General features: G+C 33.3%; 1 protein-coding gene across 1 annotated transcript in view; it reads left to right on the forward strand.

The window, feature by feature from the left end:
- LOC129222864 (potassium channel subfamily T member 1-like) overlaps positions 1-22807 on the forward strand; it is a 368024-nt gene that overhangs the window by 166301 nt on the left and 178916 nt on the right. The window contains exons 6-7 of the mRNA XM_054857422.1: positions 6056-6104; positions 16138-16197. Coding sequence (XP_054713397.1) covers positions 6056-6104; positions 16138-16197 — 109 coding nt within the window. The remainder of the gene's footprint in view (positions 1-6055; positions 6105-16137; positions 16198-22807) is intronic.

Here is a 22807-nt window from a genome sequence, read left to right on the forward strand (position 1 = left end):
CTACGTATCAAATTTCAAGGATATACCGTTTTTGAGTTATGCTAGATACATACGCACATACACACATACGTACGTCACGAGAAAACTCGTTGTAGTTAACTCGGGGATCGTCAAAATGGATACTTCGAGTGTCTAGACGTTCTTAGGCATATATCCACGTGTGGTCGAATTGAAAAAAAAAAAACTCAATATTCATTCGGGGGCAAGCAAAATGGAAATTAAGGCCGATTTTGGAATGAAAATTTTTTTGCGAATACAATACAGTAAACCCTTGTTTTACGCCGCGGGTTTATTTTACTCGGTTTCGATTATACGCGGTTTATGATTTGACACCTTTATTCTATTTTACGCGGATGTGGCAATGCAAAAAGATACAATTCTCCCCTCTTTCAAAACCTAAATTCACAAAGATTCCAGGTTACGAGCAGTAAACTGCATTTTGGCTTGCTAATAATCCAGCTTGAGCCATTGGAGATATTTTATGCGATTGGTTAAAGAGCTCTTTCCAGAAGTAAAGTTATTAAACTCGCACAGTTCAGACCTCACTGGAAGAAGAGCTTTCAAGAGTGACAAAGGAGCCCAAAAGCAATTAGAATACCGACATCGATCACACAGAACCAAAAACGTTATTATTGAAAATTTTGAGTCATTCCTTGACAATGGAAATCATATTTCTAATTTGTTAGTGAAGGAAGATTCTATCATAGAAAGAAGATTCTATCATGGAAGATTCTATCATAGAAGATTCTATCATAGAAATGATCATTGATGCGTTAATGCATTGCAAAGAACAATAGAGAAAAGTTGACTGCCAAAAGACTATCATATCCAGCTCCTTTTCGAAACTCTAATTTAGTTTGTTTTCTTTCTGCAAGTTGTGCATAGAAATCGATGTAAGTACACATTAAACTTATTATACAATTAGTCATCACTAGAATGAAGTATTTTTTCTCCAGAAAATAACCCTACTTTAACACTAATATTAAGTTTTATTTTTTGCGGTTTTGATTTACGTGACATTTGCGAGGAACGTAACCCCCGCGTAAAACGAGGGTCTACTGTACTTCCTTTTTCGTAAAAGGAAATAAAAAAGAATACTTATTAAAACGAATGTTGTTTTCTAATCCATAGTTAGAATTAACTTTTCAGGCATTTTTATCTGTTCACTAACCCTCTTGCGAATGTGCTATATTTTGAGAGTTTTTTTCGCAGTTCTTTTAAAAAATATTAATAAACTAGCTATCTCGCGTGAAGCATTTGCGATTTTTGTAACATATGCCAAACGTATACAAATGAGTGTACCATGAGCGTTTTAACAATTGAATTCAGGAACATATATATTACGCATGTTATAATAAAATGTGCATTTTAACATTTGGTGAACGTATTTACATATTTAAAGCACTTCATTCATCCTGCAGAAAAATTATTCTTGCGTTATTGCAAATTTGGGATGCCTTACGGGAGCACAAGTCTCTTAAAAATGCAAATCAAATGTGAGATGTTTGCATAGTTTTTGCCAATAACTGTGAAAAAAAATCTGTAAGTTTATGTCTTGCTTAAGAAGGTTGAAATAGTACTAAGTAAGTTATGTCGTACCCCCAAACAACAGTTTTAAAAAATAATTCATATGATTTCGTTAAAATTTTTAATAAATACACATAGGTTAACTGTAAAAAATGCGTAATTTCTGTTTTGAGCAGTAATTTTTTATTTATACAAAAATTTAAAAGGAACTAATTTAAGAAAAAAATGTGCAGGGTGACAATTATTGAGCTATATCAAATGCAGATTAAAAATTTCAAAAACTGATGAATTAAAAACCTTGATCCAAGCGATAAAAATTACTACTGATTTTCTTTATGTTCGACATTGATATGAGTACGATGTGGCGGAGACGCATAGCTAAATTCTTCTAAGACTTGTTGAAGTGTCGAGAAGACATCCAAGCTTCCGATGACCTTCTGAATGGCAATTTTGAGTCCATTGATAGATTTAAATTCGAGAAAAATCAGTTTCATTCTGTTATCCGCAGGTTTTTGTTTCCGGAATTTTTTCTTAAAATTCTACGCTTTTTGATGCAAATCTGGTTATTACTACTAGCATTGTACTTAAAAGTGATCTAGCCGAAATCAGTTTATAGTTCACCCCCCTCCCTTTCCTGATACATAGAAATTTTGTACACTACGTATGTTTTCGCTGTAGTTCTTGACGAATGAAGGTGTCAGCTGTTGCACCAGGTTTATCCCTTAGTAAAATAAATTTCTTTAAAAATACATTGCAACACAGTTTGTTCAAATTTATTTGAGCCAGCGCTAGTGATTGCAAATTCTTTAAAATATGCCAAAACTGGAATTTTTAAGCATCTTTCTTACTCGTTTTTGGTTCTGAAAATTCGAAGGGAGAATACGAGGGAGAATTCTGTCCGTGGGACAACACTTTCCCTCCCTCACAATGGTGAACTCGGACTCTCCAAAGTGTTCTTACAGCCTATCAGTCTGGTCGGATCCACTCCATATGAGCCCTCTCCCACTTTTTTTCGGAGATCAGGACCACTTTGATGGAGTCTTTTTTTAAAAAATTGACACATCGTAATTTGACCCATTTTTCATTAGTATAACACTCGGGCCTGCTGTCTTGAGCTTGTCCTCGATCCCAAATATACTTCGAGTCACAAAAGGGCCGTTATTTCCTGAATAGTAGGACTTGACGATCCATATATGATCAGAAACACTTTATTTTCATAATTTCACTCAACAACAATGTGCTATTTCAAAAAAAAAATATCAAGAAGTTTTGATTAAATTTCGCTTACTGTTCTTAAGTTGGGAAGGTCTTTGTTGATGTATCTTAATGTTTGTCACTCCTCAGCATTTGTTTTAATGCTAAGGAGATATACTTTAGAAACGTTATAAAGACACACAGAGCAGGGAGTCGAACTCAGGATCGTTAGGTTAAAAGCCTATCGCTTTGACAAGCAGGTTCCTGCTTTTTTTTTTTCTTTTTTTTTTTAAAGCAAGATATAAATTGAGTTCTAAATTTTGATTCTACGCAAAACTGAAGGCAAAATTATCAATGTCATGTAGTTAAAGATAAAAATTGACGTATTTTGAATAATTAATTATAATAAACTTACATTTGAAGAGAACTTTTTTATTTAAACTTTTGATTTAACCCCTGTAAAGACTTTTCAAGAAATTGACTTCAAAATCTAGCAGCACTTCGGACTGTTGAAGTAAGTTAGCTCGACTAGTAAATGAACAGACCCCATTTAATAAACTGTTCATAATTAAAAATAAGTTTTTGCAAGTTTTTTCTTTTCCTTTTCCTAGAGGAACTAGAAAGAGACTCTTCCTTTGATACTAGTGTGTTCACCACTGCATCTTAAAACATGAATCATCGACGCAAAGGTGCGGGGTAATTCAAAAACGATGGGGGGGGGGAGGGTATGCAGCGACCAATTTGGGTATATTGAACCTACGATTTTCTAGAGGAGCTTGAACTGAAGAGAGAGTTGCACAGTTTCAAACAGCTACCGCTACATGTCTCTGCAGGTTGTCTTATGCGGATAATTTGTTACAAAGTTGGTCAAAATGGCGATCAAGGGATAAATGATTTAAAACTTTATGATTACCTTCTCCCTCAGGTCACCAAACCTCTTACCATGTGATTTTTTCCGGTTGGGGGGAAGCATAAAGGATGCTGTGTTTCTTAAAAATTGGATTATTTCAGCAGTTGCTTCTGTTACTGCGCATATGCTATAACGTGTATGTTAGTAATTTGAGTGCAAGTGGTTCCATTGTTCATATCTCAGGCAAAAAATACATAGAATATCTTTATAATGATTTAACAACGTAAAAAAATTGCTTATGTATCATTTTTACTCTGATAAATATACACGTTTGAAACCTCAACATTCGTTTCAAATCATTCTGTAATCATGCGAAAAGATACTGATTGGTCCAGTAGCTATATTTTGAAGCAACCGTGTATTGAATTTCTGAGTATATTGCTACGGATATTTCAAATTTAGCTGCAGTATTTCAATTAGAGCATCATTAGGACGGCTAAATTAAATTCCCCACGCTCTAAAAACCTTTCTCTAATATCGAAGAAAGGTGAATGCATCGTCTATTTATATCCATAATCGATAACGACATATCATTTTACACCCGGCTTTTCAGCCACTGAAGCTTTTTTTAGATTCAGATTCCATAAAAAGCCCTTTTACGGTGATTTTGATTGATATTATTGTATGATCAGTTATTATTTTTTTAGAGCAATTTGCAGAATGTTTCTATTGTAGTGTCTTCCTTACTTATCAAAGCTATTTTTGAATCAAGAATATTTGTGGGAAAGGTATTGCAGATATTTGGTTATCATGATTTTTATACCAATTTAAGGGCAAGTTTGGGAGCTATTATTTAGTTCGTATTTTTGACATTCTAAATATACTTGGTAGAGAGTGCTACGTTTTTTTATACGTATAACCAGGACCTTCACCCACCCGATTAGCATGTTGCCATGTGGATGCAACGGACCCTTGGGAATGAAGAGTAAGGGATAAAAGGTCGATTTTCTTTGGTATTAAAAGCGTTTTCTAAAATGAAGTATTTTCTAAAATATTTTGATGGCCACATTTTTGAAAGCCCGAGTCAAAAGAAGGATTAAATATATATATATATATATATATATATATATATATATATATATATATATATATATATATATATATATATATATATATATATATATATATATATATATATATATATATATATATATATATACACACAGAACTTGGAACGAACGAAAGATCAATAGAAAAAAGGCGCAAACTGCAGCACTTAGAATTATACCAAATATTTAAGATTTAAAAAGGCAGAAAAATGTAGGTATGTAAACGAATAAAGGACCACAAGCAACCAAACATTATAAGAACAAACAAGCTGCTTCTTCGTCACTGGGTGGAGCAGCATACCCTAAGCAGAGCCTCACAGGTTTCGGAACGCGTCGCGAGACAGCAAAAAAACCAGCAATATCATTATAAACCAAAGGTTGCAATAGATACAAAACTAATAGTTGTTAAAGTATAATGCAAAAGTTGTTGCAAACATAGAACAAATGTTCTTTAAAACAATTAATAATTCAATTTGAAGAAAGACAAGATGATATCAATTTAAATGGAATTAAAGTAAAAATAGCATCATTTGAATTGATATCGTCTTGTCTTTTTTCAAATTGTATTATGAATTGTTTTAAAGAACATTTGTTCTATGTTTACAACAACTTTTGCATTATACTTTAACAACTATTAGTTTTGTATCTATTGCAACCTTTGGTTTATAATGATATTGCTAGTTTACTTGCTGTCTCGTGACGCGTTCCGAAACCTGTGAGACTCTGCTTAGGGTACGCTGCTCCCACCCACTGACGAAGAAGCAGCTTGTTTGTTCTTATAATGTTTGTTTGCGATCCTTTATTCGTTTATATACCTACATTTTTCTGTCTTTTAAAATCTTTATATATATATATATATATATATATATATATATATATATATATATATATATATATATAGAGAGAGAGAGAGAGAGAGAGAGAGAGAGAGAGATAATGTTTCAATTCCTTTCTAAAAAAATTAATGTTTTTTGATAGAAGCTCAGATAAAGAATAGAAAGCAGCTTTATAGGACAAATACGAAATAAGATTATATTTACAGAGGCATTTACCTCAAAGCACAAACTGAAAAGTAGTGGCTTTACACTAAATGTGCTTCACGAGATTTTGAAAGCTCTTTCTCTTACATAACTGTAAAGAATATTCCAAACAAAATTCCTTCAAAAAGAAAAACCTTTTAACAGTCACACACTTTCTTTTTTCGCCACATCAAATTCAGTCAGCTAAATTTTACTTATATGAGTTTGCTATGGGACGAAGATTGGTTGCATTTTGATTCTGAGATGAGCTGTTTAACTTAGATTGGTTCATAAATACCGTTGAGTTTATGCATTTTTTTTTAATTTCACTTTTTAATTATTTCTTTCTGTTCCAGGAATGCAATTCTTTGGGTAGACCGTCCGTTACCTTTATGGGGAGTTCAGGTGAGTTTCTTTACCGACATTTTATGCTTTAATTAATACATTTTTAATATGAATTCATGATAAAGAATAGGATGTAGAGAAATAAAGAATATCATGTGCATAATAAGTCCCAAAAACTTGGAGCTCGATAACGTTGCTGGGTCTAGAATAGCCGTACATATTCTGGCATTTCAAAATAAACCCGTCTTGAAAGAGCTGTTGTGCGCGTATTCTCGATAATCCAGCGTTTTTAAAAACTTGGCCACTTGTCGATCTTCATTCGGTCGAGCTCTTGTGATTGTAAATTCTTTACTTCCTTTCGCAGTCGATTTCATTATAAGCTTCAAAAGAGTCGTGGAATATACTTTTATTGTTCGTTCACATGTAACGTGCGTTGGATTTTAACACAGATTCAACGCGCATTAGCCCTGCTTAAGAATCATCGATTCGAACCATTGATGGTTCTAACGCTGTACAATCTTTGAACTAACAATCGTTAGAGAAATACCAAACGATCAATCAGTGTGTTCACATGCAACGCTTGTTAGTTTCCAAGATGCCTCAATGCAATTATTTGGAATATTGCTTGCTAACGCAGTGTAATCGCAGAGTTTATGCGCACTAGGCACATTTCTTGATATTTCACAAATGTGCGTTAGCTCTGCTGTTGCACCATTAATTGTTAGCATCGACTGTTACAGCGCAGTTTTATTGCGCGTTTGCATTTGCACTAAAATCCAACGCGCTATATGTGAACGAACATTCACTCTAGCATAAACCCATCGTGACTAAAATTTGTGCAATTTTCCCCTTTGCATAGTCCACTTTGGCAGTGACCACACTTATATAAAAGGCTATTTGTTGCTTGAACTTCATATTTACAAAATAAATCCTGCTTTAATTTTCTTTTCAGTTTCGGGTGCAGTGAGCATAGACAAACTGTAGGTAAACTCAAATGAGTATTTATTGCACAATCTGAGCTTCACTGGCCGGCTTTGTATGGTCCCCTTCGAAAATAAAAAAATTGTGAAGTGACTCATGTTCATTGTTCAACAAACACGCTGAAATAAAAGAGAAGAAAATATGTAAAATTTCCCTCCAGCGCGTACAAATAACCAATCTTATGACTTAAATTTTGAATTTAGACGTATTTGGACTTTTGAAAATTGCAAAGTTCTGTCATTGACAGCTATAGGCGTAAACATTCCGTTTCTCAGATTTCCTAGTGACCTCCCCCCAACTTTTCATGTGGGACTTAAAAAACAATGGAAATGCCTGTGCATTAAAGGACCTGTTACTAACTTTTCAAAGACGTAAGCTGTGGATTAATTGTGAAGAACATACACACAGACATACATTCATTTTGTTTTTATAAATTTTTGAACAGATAACATGTAAAAGTTAGATCAATGAGCATATTCAACTGAAAGTTTTTGGATTGTAACGATGGAAACCCATTATCTCAATGAAAGGAACCGGATTTACTTCAGAAACACATTTGTAAATGATAGCTAGTTTCTCGTTTAACCGAAATTGTTATTCTGCATACATTTAACAATTAGGCAACTCAGAATAAACATAAAATTCCCATAACAAAACAAGAAAATTTACACATACACTAACACAGTTGTAAATAATAGTTAGTCGCTCGTTCAGTCAAGTGTTATTTTACTTACGTTTAACAGGTAGGCTAGTCAGAAGAAACATAAAATTATCATAATGAAACAAGTAAATGCACTCACACAGTAACACAGTTGTAAATTGTAGTTAGTCGCCCGTTTAATTGAAAGTGCTATTTTACACACATTTAACAAGTTGGCTAGTCAGAAAAAAACATAAAGTTCCCATAATGAAAATAATAAAACACTAAAATAATTTGCAATTGGATTTGAACTGTTAGTTTTATTATACGATGTAACAATAGAATTATAAATATTTTAGACAATAATTTATGTTTTAGCTATGATCACAAGTACGAGTGTGTTTGGGAGGGGGGGATGGAATTGCGTCTTTTTTCAGTTGTACTTTGTTTGCTGTCAGTATTTCAAGAAAAGAAAGCACCAACAACGCACAAGTTTTTTATCTTCATGGAAGTCACTACTATCTTGGTGCTTTTCCGTCGAATTCTATAGGACATGTTCAATTGAACCCTGTCTTTTTCGACTTGTCAAGAACTTTCACAGGTTTGCAGCTCTTGACAATACACTTTCTCCATACCTTTTTTCCTCTCGGTCTATTACGAAAATCAATACATTTTTTCTCCTCTAGCACAAGTTCAATACTTCAGATTTTGGAATACCCGTAACCTAAAGCGCAGCATTCAGTCACAGCTCTTAAAAGCCGAAGTATCTTTTCATTTGGAATAGTAGAAGAATATTTTCTGGACTCTTGATATTTTTTGAGCTATTTTCTACTAGAAGTTAAGCAAAATATTTAAAGGAAAACTATTTCTTGCCAAATTAAGTAACACGTTTTTGCAGACTAACATTATTTTATACCACTATTCATGTTATCCTGCCACTCTAAAATGGTTTAGGCTTCAAATTATTCTGTGGATGCAAATGAAATGTATCAGAAGAAATAGGTTTAGAAATGGTACCAATACAACTACGACACAATATAGCCAAAAATATCCTGTCACTTTTATCACTGCGTTTTGTAGATATTAGGCATACAGCTGAAATAATCCGTTGCAATTTTGTTTCAATTGTACAAGTTATAACTTCAAAACGTTTTTCTTGCTGCGATGAAATAGGACACTTGAACACTTTGCATGCCAAGAAAGAATTGCAAATGATCATCACGGGATAACCGTTGGGACATATCTATCGGATATGATAACCAATGTTCCAACGAGAACGTTACTAGCTGTCACATATGATAGTAATGACAGTCAATATCATATGTGACAGCTAGTAATGTTCTCGTTGGAACATTGGTTATTATATCCCATAGATATGTCCCAATGGTTATCCCGTAATGATCATTTGCAATGCTTTCTTGGCATGCAAAATGTTCAAGTGTCCTATTTCATCCTAGGAAGAAAAACGTTTTAAAGTTACTTCAAGTAAGAAAAAAATTTAAATTTTCTGGAAGTAAAAAAATTCAGCAAACGAAATGCATCAAATGCCAACAAATAGCATTAATAAATCTTTCAAATTGTGTACTTCAATTCAAACTTATCTGGGACGACGAGAAAACATGGTGGTTAAGTGAACAATATTTAAGTGCTTCCGCCAAGGTAAACAAATCCACAAGCACCTCCGAAATACAGAAGTAAAACAAAGTATATATACTGATGAGAACAGGTAATCGGCAGTATCTGCAGAAATGAATTTTCGAGATATTCGAAGAAACAAGTGTTGGATTCCATTCTAACAATAGGGAGATTTCGATACCAGATGTTGTTTTCGGCGGAAACCAAATAAGCAAGCTTGTACAGTAAATCTAACGTGCAATACATGACAAAAATTCAAAAAGGGGGGGGGGATGAAAATTTTAAAGTTATTGCCCTTTACCAGTGTCAACAAATCACTTTAGCGCATCCCTGGCATTGATTTTTTTTTTATTTTTAATTCAGAGATCTTGATTTTGTTTGGCAAAAGGGCAACAGCGCATTAATTAGAGAGAGAGAGAGATAGTGATTTGGAATAAATAATAACGCATCTGGCGAAGAGACATAAGTACATTGGCAGAAGAAATTAATGCTGTCTCTGAGAAGTAAGTCCACAATATTACTTGAAATCAATGACGTCTTGAAATGTAAAATTCAGCAATGACAGATGAAATGAATGATATCTCAGAGACATAAAAGTCTACAATGGCACTTGAAATTAATATATTCTCAGTCATGCAAGTTTATCATAAGAAATGAAGTGAATGAAGTCTCACTGAAAAGCTTCGAAAATAAATGACGTCAGTCTGTAACGACTCCTGAAATGAATGACGTAGCCTGGACTTCAGTTTACATGTTTACAAAGGTATAGTGCACAAAGGCTTATGAAGTGAATAAAGTGTGAGATATACTAAAATGCATATGAAATGAATGAAGTCTCGGAAACATAAAAATCTGCAATGAATAATATCTCAGAGTCGTACAAGTTTACAATGGAGCATAAAATGAACGAAGTCTCACTCAAAAAGCATCTGAATGAAGGGATAAAAGCTTGTATTGGCTCTTGAAAAGAATAACTTATCTGGGACGTCAGTTTAAAATGTCATTTGAAATAAACAACACCTATGACTAAGAGACATAAGTCTACATTGGCAGATGAAATGAATGCTGTATCTAAGATATTTAAAGTCATATAAAATTAATGACGTCTTGACAACCCCCCACAATGGAAGAAGAAGTGAATGCTAATTTAGAAACATAGCAGTCGGCAATAGAACTTAAAATTAATAATATCTCAGAGTCGTACAAGTTTGTGATGGAAAATGAAATAAATTAAGTATCCTTGAAAAAGTTTCTAAATGCATAACGTCGGTCTGCAATGGCGCTTGAAATGACTTAGCCGCCATGTCATTTTACAATGTTTTTTGAAATGAATACTGTCGCAGAGACATTAAAGGGGACATGGAATGAATGACGTCTCACTGCTGTCGTTTGGTGTCGTGTTGTTTTTCTGGCCATGGACCATTCCCACAATATCTTCACAGATTTCACCTTTCTGATTCTGCTAATTGCTCTTGCGGGGAACTAGGTTGTCCGGAACATTACACTTTCTTCTGTCTCACTAACACCGCATTTGTATATCAGACGTGATCATAGTCTTTCACTCAATAAAAACATATTAATCGCCTTTTCACAACATCATATCCGCATCAGACTTAACTCGATTTTCAGTCTCTTGGCTAATGAAGGCTTCACGTTTCAAGGCGTTGACTAATACACAATTACACATATTTTTTTTTTTATTTTCAATAGTTAATGTCATTTAAATTTATTTTTTTTCTGCACTTTAACACATTATCTTTTGTAAAGCGACAACTCTCTAGTGTCCTTTATGTTTTATTGTATCATTGTAAAGCTTTTATGCATTGGTTTTGTATACTTTATTACATATAGTGATGTTAAATTCCAAAATTTTTGGTATTTAAAGCCGATAAACTGAGCAATTGGTAGAATCGGGTGGTCTCTGAGGGTGTCAAATGGTGTCGTGTTGTTAGAGTTTGTATAGATATTTTAACTGTAAAGGATTTTCTTATCATATTAAAAGGTTAATGTCACTAAAAGAGATTAAAAAATTCTTTTTCTGACATAGTCCTTCTTTGCTGAGAGTTAAATCCGCCAAAAATAAGTTCAACACATTTATTTTGATTTTAATTAAAAAAAACAATTTATTCTATATTTGCGGCAAGGTTAACTGGGCAACATTTTAAAGGCTACGCAGATCCTAAACTCACCATTACGCACGCTGCTAGATTAGGCTTGCCAGAACTGTAAACATATTTGAAAGTAAGTTTGAAATGTTAATAAAAGAGTTTTTGCTAAAGATATCTTTCCAAATTCTCATAAGTTTCAGTAAACCAACAGATTTTTATTTATTTGCAAAAAGATGAATTATGCCTGCGGCGAAGGTCTCGCATCTCTCAAAATGCCGCGCACTCCTTGACTGGATTACTGTTGAAAGAGTCATTGCCTATACGTAAAAGGATTCATAAAGAGAGGGCGCGGGGAGGGACTGTTTCGATTTCTTTCAACTCCTGCGAAGGAGAAAAACATTTTATGAGAGATGGAGTTTAGGGAATGGTTACAAGCACAGCTGAAGTTACTGGCTCAGGACTGATGGAAAAAATGTTTCTTATCAGATTTGTTTCGCAATGTATCCAAACGATAGATTATATACAAATTACAAAACGTACGGTTAATTTTCGAAATTGTTTTAGCTTCGAAATGACTAATGTTTTATCTGTCCGAAATTTTGGAACAAACATGGGTTTTTTAATGCTTTCTCTCTCTGTCTATCACACACACACACACACACAGAAAGAGGGATTTAAAAAAAAACTGTAAATTTAAAAAAAAAATTAAAAAGAGCAACCAAAATCTTTATCTGCACTTTATCTGTGCTGTATCTATATTATTACTATAATTAAAATTGCTATTTTTATTATTATTGTTGTTATTTTTATTACCATTATTTGACAAATTTTCTTAATGATGAAAATGATTTTTGTTATTCATATTTTTTTTAAAACCATTCCATTGCATCGTAGTAGTAGTTGAAAGCTTGGGAAAAAACTCGACTCGTTTTCTGAGATTTAATTTAAAAGGTTTCTGCTCGAAATTGTGGCGAAAGGGGTAAAATTATGAAAACAAAATAGCGAGATTGTACAAAAAACACAGCCCTCACTTTCGCCACAAACGACTTCGATGGCGTGAGGCTATTTTGACGATATTGCGAGTGCAAGTGCAATATTCATGAATGGCAACCGCCTACGACCTTGCAGGGAATTGCGAATTCGAAGCTAATATTGCACCGGACCCTAATTGCAAAACGGGTGTGGTCTTTAAATGTACTCCATTCTATAAAAGGAAATCATCATGAAGGGTTGGTAGTTTACTATTTATGGTTTGTAGCTCCATCGGAAAGTGGGCGGAGACTGGAGGAATAATAAATGCCTCCCATCCCTGAATGACGTATGGAACTAATACTTTGTTCAATAATCTGAATGCGTGGTAGGAACTGTGAGTGTAGAAATTGGTATGTTCTTGTTGCAACTGAGATTGTTTTCATGGTATATTATCAACTGAGATTTATTTCGGGATTTTAATGGCATTTGCCATAAATTGCTGTACGTTTTACGAACGCGTCACTCAAGCTGCTAGTTAGTTCAAATTGTTATTAATGGATACCGCTTTGTTCTAAATTGAATTTGCACAGTTAAAGGCTGTTAATAAAAGATAATTTATTTTTAAACTCTATTCATTAAATAATGTGCGTGTGCATGCTGCCGTGTGCAGGTAAAGGGCAAGAACTGCAAATTTTTCATCTTTTTTTTTTTTTTTTTTTTTTTTTTTTTGCCACCTATTGTACATTGGCTTTACTGTACAAGCTTGTTTATTCGGTTTCTAATCAAACAAAAAGCGCGAAAAAACCGTCTGTTTCGAATATTTCTGCATTGTTAGTATTGAATCAAAAGCGCCTTTTTTGAAATATATCAAAAACTTATTTTTGCAAATACTGTCATTTACCTGCCCACTGCAGTTTACTGCTGGTTACTTGGAATTATATATAAGCTATGTAAAAAAATAAAACCCAATTCATAATGTATTGTACCCCAAAATTCTTTTCGAAGTTATGATTTTGCAAATTTTGTGGGATTGAGGTGAAAGGATAATTTTCAGAGGAAAAGAATTTGTGCTCTTTTATAAACTACAAAAGCCTACAAAAGACCGAATAAGGGTAAGAATGGTGGTTCTTGGATTTAGGTACCGTTATAGGCACGTCTCGGATCATTTTCGAAGGTTTTTGCTAAAGTGGTCAAGACAAAGTTCATATTTGAGCGTCAAACGTTGTCGAAATCAATATCGCTGAAATTTCTAATTTAATATTTAATTTTAAACACAATATAAGACTATGCATTAAAATATAAGCAATCCAACCAAGTAAATGAACTAAGCCCTTATAAATATAAAATTTGGATGTTTAGGAAGGTTTATGTAACTGTTCGATCTGGTTTAGCATTGATGTACTTTTGATTCATTCTTTCTGATGTGTTCTTTTTTTTTAATTTTCTTGACACCGAGAGATGAGGGTAATATTGAAATTCTTTTCCTGAGACTATTTCTGAAAAACCAAGCAGCAGCAATAAATTTAAAAAAGCGTTCCAGATGAAAGCAACAACATCAGAATTTGGGACACGAGAAAAACGGCAAGCTTTGAAATGTTTCAGTTTTATAAATCAGCAACGCACTGATAATGGTAAAAGGTTTATTTTCAACAATTTCCTATTTTAAACTAGTATGTTGTGGCCATCACGAAACTTTCTTCTATATTTTTCTTTTTTTTTTCTGATCCCTCCCCATGCTTGACGAGGAAGCAATATTCCCAACAAAAACAAAATAACACATGCAAAAACTTGACGACCATCCCAATGTCTGAATTATTGCAAAAGCAAAGCAAAGAGCGAAAATTGAAAGTTATTTTAAAAGCATTGCTTGAATTAATTACAAATATTTTATTTGTTAACAAACATAAGATGGCAACAGTTAAAAATTTTAAATCATTGAGATAATATTTCCGATCATTTCCATACAATTAAAATCACGAGAAATACGCAGACGACAATCTATTACGATTTATCTTTCTTATTGTTGCATTAATAAAGCTATTTTTATTCGCCAAAAAAAAATCAACACCTCTTGGAGCGATTGGCGTCAAAACTGAACCAAAGCCTGTTTACGTATGGATTCACATATATTCCAAATTTCAACCAGAACGTAGCATTACTTCTTGAGATAGGGTACTCACAATGGAAAAAAAGAACGGGCGATTGCGCTACCCCCTTTTTAGCTGTTGACACCAAAATAAAATCAGCTCTTATACCCACTAAGGGCTACTTGCCGATAAATTTTTCTTTCATTCCGTTCATTATTTCTTGAGATACAGCAGTCACAATTGACGACAAAAAAACGTTCTATAGCTCAACCCCCGTTTGAGTTATTGACACCAAAATTGAATCAGCACCTGTTCCTGTTAATGGCAACATATGGACCAAATTTTGTTTGATTCCGCCAGTTACTTCCTGAGGAATAGCAAGCACGCGTAACTCAAAAAAGTCCCATTGCTCCACCCCCCTTGAAGGAATTCGCGCCAAAAACCAATGGGCACAAGTTCACATACGGGCACATATGTGTACCGAATTTCGTTCGATTTCATGCGGTAGTTTTTGCTGTAGAGCGGCCACAAAAAACTGGTCACACACAGACGTGACACACATACATACACACACACACACACACATACATACATACACACACACACACACAGACAGACAGACATTTTCCAAAAATAGTCGAAATGAACTCAGCACACCTCAAAACGTTCGAATCCGTCAAAATTCGAAATTCGAAAATTTGCACGAATCCAATACTTTCTTCTATATATTAGATATAGAAGAAAGTAAAAATTGACTCCTTTGATTTTTAAGGCTTCATTTCGCAGTTCATTTTCCCGCTCAAAATACGTCTTCACTGAAACATATATGACACAAGCATATAAAGTTCGAGCAGTCATGTATTTATGTATTTAAATTTTCGATACGCAAAGGATTCCTATTTATGATTGAAAAATTATTTCAAAATATTTATTTTCCCTATCACGTTGGGAAATTTCATAAATTGCGAATTTCAGAATTTAAAGAGAAAATTAGACGAAAAATGTTGAAAGTGTTCGCGTTCATCTTATTCTTGAGTGACACTACAGCCTTGTGTCCAAACAGCAGCTCTCCATTTTTCCTTCTGCGAATTAGTTTTTTAAAATTATTAAAATTATTTTTTTTCGACTAATTAGACATATTGTGACATATGACAGAAAAACTTTTACTTTAAACACCAAAGATTCAGAATATATAATAGGCTTTAAAAGCAAACTTTTAAGAAAAGCATTTGGACCAAGAAATGGCAACAACATCTGGACTGGAGTTCAAGAAAAGGAGTTGTACAGTTAGTAAAAAATAAGGACTTTGTGGGACATATTAAAATCCAAAGAATTTAATGGCTAGGAGACGTTCAACGGAGTTAAGAGCAATAAATGTTTTTAAAAAAATACAATAGCTCGTAAATTGTTCCATTGCAGAAAAAGTTTAGGACTCAAAGAAATGTGTTTGTATATGTGTGAAATGTAAATGATAGAAAATGTTGCAACAATTACAAATAATTATGTATTTTATTTGTTGTCTATTCCTTTGTCATATTTATCTATTTCTTACATAAGTAGCTCAGTTTGACACAGTACAGTATATAAATTCAATGTTTTTTTAATGAACTCTTTGTGGTATTTATGTAAAGATTTTATTTAAGTTAGACTTAATCTTACTTCCTTTTCAGGTATCACTTGCTGTAATTAGCTTATCAGAGGCCTTACTAATAGCATATTTAGGATATAAGGTATTTAATACTCTTATTATGATTCTGCATGATGTGATTTCTTGTTCATGAATTATTTAATTTTTTTGCATTGATTTTAATAATTACTTTCTTTATTGAAGTAAAAGAAGCAATATCCTATTCCTAAAATCTTTCCAATCTCAGATTTCTTTGCAAAACTTGTGTTGTGCCCCACCTTATTTTGTTAAATATAAAATTGATACTTTAAATTATTCACAAAAGAATATAGCAGTGGACCTTATTCTCTTTTTTTTCCTTTGAAAAAAATAAATAAAACTAAAATTTGTAAAGCGGCGCAAAATTAGCGCAGATGTTTCCATATTACTCAAAATCATTGTATCAAAGTTTATACCTCATATAAATCACTAACAGTCCGTTGTTTTGTTTTCACTATAAAAATGATTTCTTATTATTCTCTTCTGTAATAATTAACTATTCGCTATTTATGGCTAAAAAAATATATGGATTGTGTTAACTTCTGTGCATTATAAGCATTTGTTCGAAATAAATAAAATGCATGCCGCTGAAATCAGGTCATATATTGAACAAAATATTTCTTTTTTTTTATAATGTTTCATTCTGTTTACGAAAGAAATGCATTTTTTTTTTTAATTTAATGAAATACGTCTTTTAAAACTTTCAGAATGTTTTCATATTTCAAACAGCAATTGAAAATTATTTGTTTTCACAAATGAGGAAATCAATCGCGTGGTACATGTGCAGCATGATGACAATAGTGCTTTAATTTCAAGGAAACACACTCACAAGAAAAGTTTTTGAATGAATCATGGTAATAATATTAATTTCAAAATATAATAATAAGAATTCCAGACTTTTGCATAAAAATGGCTGAAAACAAAAGTTTCAAAAATATCAGGTAAATAAAACCTTTGAGGAGAAAAAAAAATATTTCAAGACAAAAACATTTTGAAAACTAATTAAGTGACTCGGATGAAAAAACTTCTGAAATAGCAATTCATAAAGATTTATTGGTCCGCAAAAATGGTTTTAATTTTCGAGCAGCTACTTTGAACCTGAAGGAAGAAAAAGAGTATTATGATCAAATAATGTTAGAACCGACAATCAATTACTTTAAAAATTTAACTTGGAACAATTCTCAGAAAAAAAATTCGGATGTAAAATCACTGAAATCATTGAAAACGTGGTAGAGCAGTGCTGTATTTTTAACCAAAGTAAGAATTATTTTCTTGGATTTCCACATAATATATTTGAACGAACAATAAGCGTAATTACGATGTTTAGAGGGGAAAATTAAGACATCAATACACACACACACACACACACAAATATATATATATATATATATATATATATAGTCTCACATGATTCCTTTATCCTCATCCTTATATATTATTTCTGTAGCCTGTTTTTGATTTCTACGCGAGATTTTCATCAATTCTTGGTCGATTTCTTTGATTTACACCTTATTTTAAAGCTACTCATGCAGAATACGGTCGAAAATAGACCCACGGTCTAAAAATTGTTTTTTCTGTCAAAAGCCAGTTTTAGAGAACCAGAATGAGGTTTTCGGTTATATTTATAACTTTAACTTGCAGTGAAACCGACGGAGCTGAATAGCTTGATAGGCAGAGCATTCGACTGGTAACCAGAAGAATGCGTGTTCGGGCCCACGTCTGGACAATCCTGCATCAAAAAATTAGATAAATATCGCGCTTTACACGAACACTTAATATCAATGAATAACAAATATGAGGGAGTAGAATAAATGTTGGAATGCTCCTTGCTGTTATGAAAACTTGATGCAACGTGGAGCTAAATTGATTCTTAATTGTAAGGCTTTTTTTTTTTAAAGCTTTTTTGGTTTAAGATTTCAGACTACAATGGAATTGTTTTTTAATCAGACAAAAATAATAAATCGTATATTGAAATATAGATTCTTCTAATGAATTTTTGACTCTTTGTACAAGTAAAAAAATTACTACCTCAATTTGAAGGGTAAACTACATTATTTTTCTTCTTTTTGTAAGAAACAAATAGCCTATCACATTTTTACTACATTCGAAAGCTATGCTTAAAAAAAACTTAGTTCAAATTATTTTGTATTTTAACCGTGCTGTTAAATGATGAACACGTGCTGCCATCTAAGTTATAATGGTTCAAGCAGCCTGCGATAACAAATTGTAAAACTTTTCAAAAATAAAAACACTTCTCTTCAATATCTTATCTTATATATTATTCGCTCCTCATTTTGAGATTTATCAGGCCAGCTAATGACAAAAAGTAGATTTAGGTCGAAAAAATCAAGTTTTCAGAAACGCCCCGTGCTATTGTAAAACCTTGATGCAGCTTGAAGTTCTTATGCAGATTTTTTTTTTTTTTTAAAGCAAAGTTCTAATACAATTTTGCAACTTTTTGCGTCGCTTTCGCCAAGAAAAAAAAATAACCTGTGTGTCTGTGTGCTTTTAAAAAAAGCTTAAAAGCACTGGACTTAGTTGTTCGGTTAAATTGATAAGTTTTTTTCGGTAGAGCGTTCGGCTATAAACTAACTGAACTTCGGGCATGCTCGGGCTGTCCGACATAATAGCAAATTTAGATTAATATTACGCATTACATGTACTCATAACATACAACAGATAACACACGTAATAAAATAAATGCAGTGGGAATGCTACTTGGTGTTTCGACTCCTTTATGCCGGCTACAGTTATCATTCGGAATAAGTTGCCTGTTAATCGAAGGGTGTTTTCCTTTTTAGCCTACTTTCCCAGTAAAAGTCAGAAAAAGAAGAAAAAAGCATGAAAGAAGGCTTAATGCATCTTAAAAATATCGTGAAAAACAAAAAAAAAGTCAAAAATAAATAAAATAATTAACTAAATATTGAAAAATTAAAAATTGGAAAGTAGGGTATTGAGATGGGGAAAAATGTCTGTCGGTCTGTCTGTCGGTCTGTCTGTCTGTCGGTCTGTCTGTCTGTCGGTCTGTCTGTCTGTCCCCCCCCCCCTAATAACTTTTGAATGAATAGTCCGATTCGAACAAACTTTTTTTTGTTCGAAAGATATCGGCAAGGACACCTCATTCCCATATTTCACTTTTTGATTTGAACTATTTTTTGTTCAATTTTGAACAGTTCAAAAAAACTTAACATTAGCGCCTACGGGGAAATTCAAAGCAATTCCGAACTGTGAGGCGAATTTGCTTCAAACAAACTTTGTAGGAAAAAGCTTTTGATAAAAAACTTGTATATAAGATATCTTTTTGATTTGAACAATTTTCCGTTCAATTTTGAACAGTTCAAATCCCTTAACATTAGCGCCTACGGGGAAACTGAAAGTCAATGTAGATTCCGTACTTGAAGGCGGATTTACTTCAAACAAACTTTGCTGGAAATAGCTCTTGACGACCTACTCCCGACTCCGACTCCGAGAATTTAGGGGGACTTGACACCGACTCTGACTCCTGTTCCCGACAATTAATCGGACTCCGACTCCCCGACTTCGACTCTGACTTCGTAGCTTTGGCAAACATTTATACACGGAGGACAAATGACTGACTCCGATTCTTGGATATTCGACTCCGACTCTTTTATCCCAAAATGAGATTGACTCCGACTCCGACTCCGCTGCTGTGGTTTTAACTGTAAAATGATTATTGTTGATATGATTTGTTTTTATTTTCACGCTAAAGTTTTAATTTAGGTATTTAGTTTTCGGTGAATAAACTCGAAAAATATGCGCAGACGATTTTTTTTTTTGACAATGAAAATTATTTCTTTAAGTTGACATTTTATTGTTTTTTTTTTATTTTGGTAAGTGCATTAATTCGTTTAAAAAATTATTTTCGGCAACAGGGGAAAAAGAAACGATTTTTTTTTATATGATGTATTTATTTTAATGAACTTATTATTATTTTTTCGTTTTGAAAGCTGTTAAAAAAAATTTTTTTAATGGAAAGAAGTGTATTAGCTGCTTTGTTTAAAAGGTGCTGCTATTTTATTTGTTCGTTTCTTTGAAGAAAAGTAAGGAATATTTTATTCCTAGAAATCAGCTTAAAATATTAAAAAAAATATGTTTGAAAAAATTTGCGATTTTAGCTATTTTTGAGAATATTAATCAGGTACTAGAAAGTAGTATGGGTATACGGGAAAGTAGGCTCGTCTAGTTCTAGACGGAACTTCTTGTTTTTTAAGCTTTGACTCCGTCCAGACCACTAAGCATATTGAAAGCATAAAAAAAGTATTAGATTTACCTCAAGGGAATTCTTTTTGTACTGAAAAACATTTTCATGGTATGTTGAAATGTGGATTTTTCTAATAGCAGTGTTCGACCTTTTTGTAGAAATGAAAAAATATTACGCAAAACACCCAGTAAACATTTAATTTTTTATTCGAATACAATATAAAACATTAAAATTATTATCAACTTCTTTAGAAAGAAATCATTTTCTACTCCTCTGCTTTCGGCTGAAAAAAAAAAACATTTTGTCTACGTTCGAAAAATTACACTTAAAAAACGAACTCAGTTCAACTGGTTTTGGTTTTGAATTTTAAGTGTTCGATTATTAGCGAAACATGTGCGGGCATTTAAGCTGGAACGGTTAAAGCAGCCTGCTGTGGGAAATAGTTCAATATTCAAAAATATAAACACTTATTTTCAATCAAATTTATTACTTCTCTAGAATATTTATTTCAATCGCTACGTGAGAACTTCCTCATTCTTTAACAAAATTCCATGCTTTACGAATAATTTTAAATCGTATCATGCTGGATAATGACAAAACATAGACGCATGATCTTAATTTTTTTTCGGCAAAAAGCTGTTTTGCTGTTTTTTACTAAGCATTTCTTCAATGAATAGCATTCGGAAAGGAAGGCGCAATTACTGGGTTTGTTGGAGTGTCGTACTGTTAATCAGAATCGCGCCAGTTCAAATCCGTGCCAATAATGTTTCTTTCTTTCCCGTCAGATGCTCACATGGGCAGGACTGTATTTGCCACAACCTGTTTTTTCACATGCACAATTACTGCTTTTTCACGAGTCACTCAGCTACACTTTTAATGATATGTATGTTTGCATTGAAAATATGTACAATCAAAAGGTGAGCGATGATCAAATTATCACAAAGTTGTATTTAACGAGGTTTTGTTACTGATGTCTTCAAATTACATGCCTTCCCTTGTGCGCTTACTTTTTTCCGTTTACTTTTTTCGGTTCTTCTTTATAATGTTCTTTCTGAAATTTTTAAAGAGCGAAATGCCTTATGAAACGATCTGAAACACAGTGCGGAGTTCCGCACGGGTCGACTAGTATATAATATAATAGCCGATTATAATAGCCAGTGATTGAATAACGCTGACGTTATCAACAATGAAACTCGCCTCACGGCATGTTAACTTAATAATTGACATGCAGGGAAATGCTTTACAGGACTGAACTGGATCCGGTTTAGAGATTTTATGGTTACTCCACACTGAATCAAGGGTAAAAATTTCAACCTTCAAAATATCACAAACAGGCAATTTCTTCGTTCAAATGTAGAAGCAATTTTCACCTGTCATACCTTGACGGGCTACCTTTTAATCTTTAAATATTAACTTACTCGTAGTTTGGAAACCAACAGGAAGCAAAAGTTAACCGTTAAATACACTCCAGGGTCCCCCATACCTACAACTATACGTGGTTTAACAGGTTTAATGGGCCCGATCTTTGATGGGTTGGATTCGGATAGAGCACTCACCAATTACGAGTTTCTACGTCTTAAAACGGCTGTTCACTTATCCGCCGTCCGTCCCGTTTTTGACGTGACGAACTGCCGACGAAAGCAGAGTAGCATTTACATACGGTCGCCGTACATTAATCGCGTGACTAAATTCTCCCGCCATAGAGAAGATCGCGCTGCTTGACGGGAACCAATAAAATGCTGTTTTACTTTTGACTGCCGTCAGATATCAAGGTTCTTCTGATCGAAACCGGTCCCGTCCAAGATGACTTGCTGTCTTGGCAACCAGCAAAGAAAACCTGTTCCGGGTGTGGAGAAAATGGGATGGACGGGACGGACGGCCGGTAAGTGAACAGCCCTTTACCAATCAAGCCACCATAGCCAATAGTTAACGGCTCAGCATTATTTAGGATCAATTTTTTCTAAGAATCTGTCATTATTCAGGACAAAAACGAATGCTTTAATACAGTAGTTTTATAGAGATACGTAGAGTTCTTTAAAAATTTCCAGGTTATATGAAAACCCGCTTGTGTCGCTTCTGAGAACTTTTTTCTTTCAAAGACGTTATTTTCAATTTTTGATGTAAGCCGCACCTATATATCATTTTCTTAATGCTTCCAATAGTGTACCAATGAAAAAAAAATGATATAACGATCAAAACACAAAACGAATTTTGCGCAAATCTTTATTTTTTTTAAATGCATTTTTTTTTTTTTTTTTTTTTGTGCAGGATTTTATATACACCCTGTGTTTCCTTCTGAGATAAGCAGCCGACATTAGAATACAACTTACAGAAATTTTATTTTCAATATACCTGATCAATATTTATGCTTCATCCGCGTGGTTAAAATTTAAGCTATTTGTTTTACCACTGAACCAAGTTGATGAAAATTTTAGACAAGAGACATTACCTG

The sequence above is a fragment of the Uloborus diversus genome, chromosome 5, assembly GCF_026930045.1.
Source record: "Uloborus diversus isolate 005 chromosome 5, Udiv.v.3.1, whole genome shotgun sequence".
Taxonomy (NCBI): Eukaryota; Metazoa; Arthropoda; class Arachnida; order Araneae; family Uloboridae; genus Uloborus; species Uloborus diversus.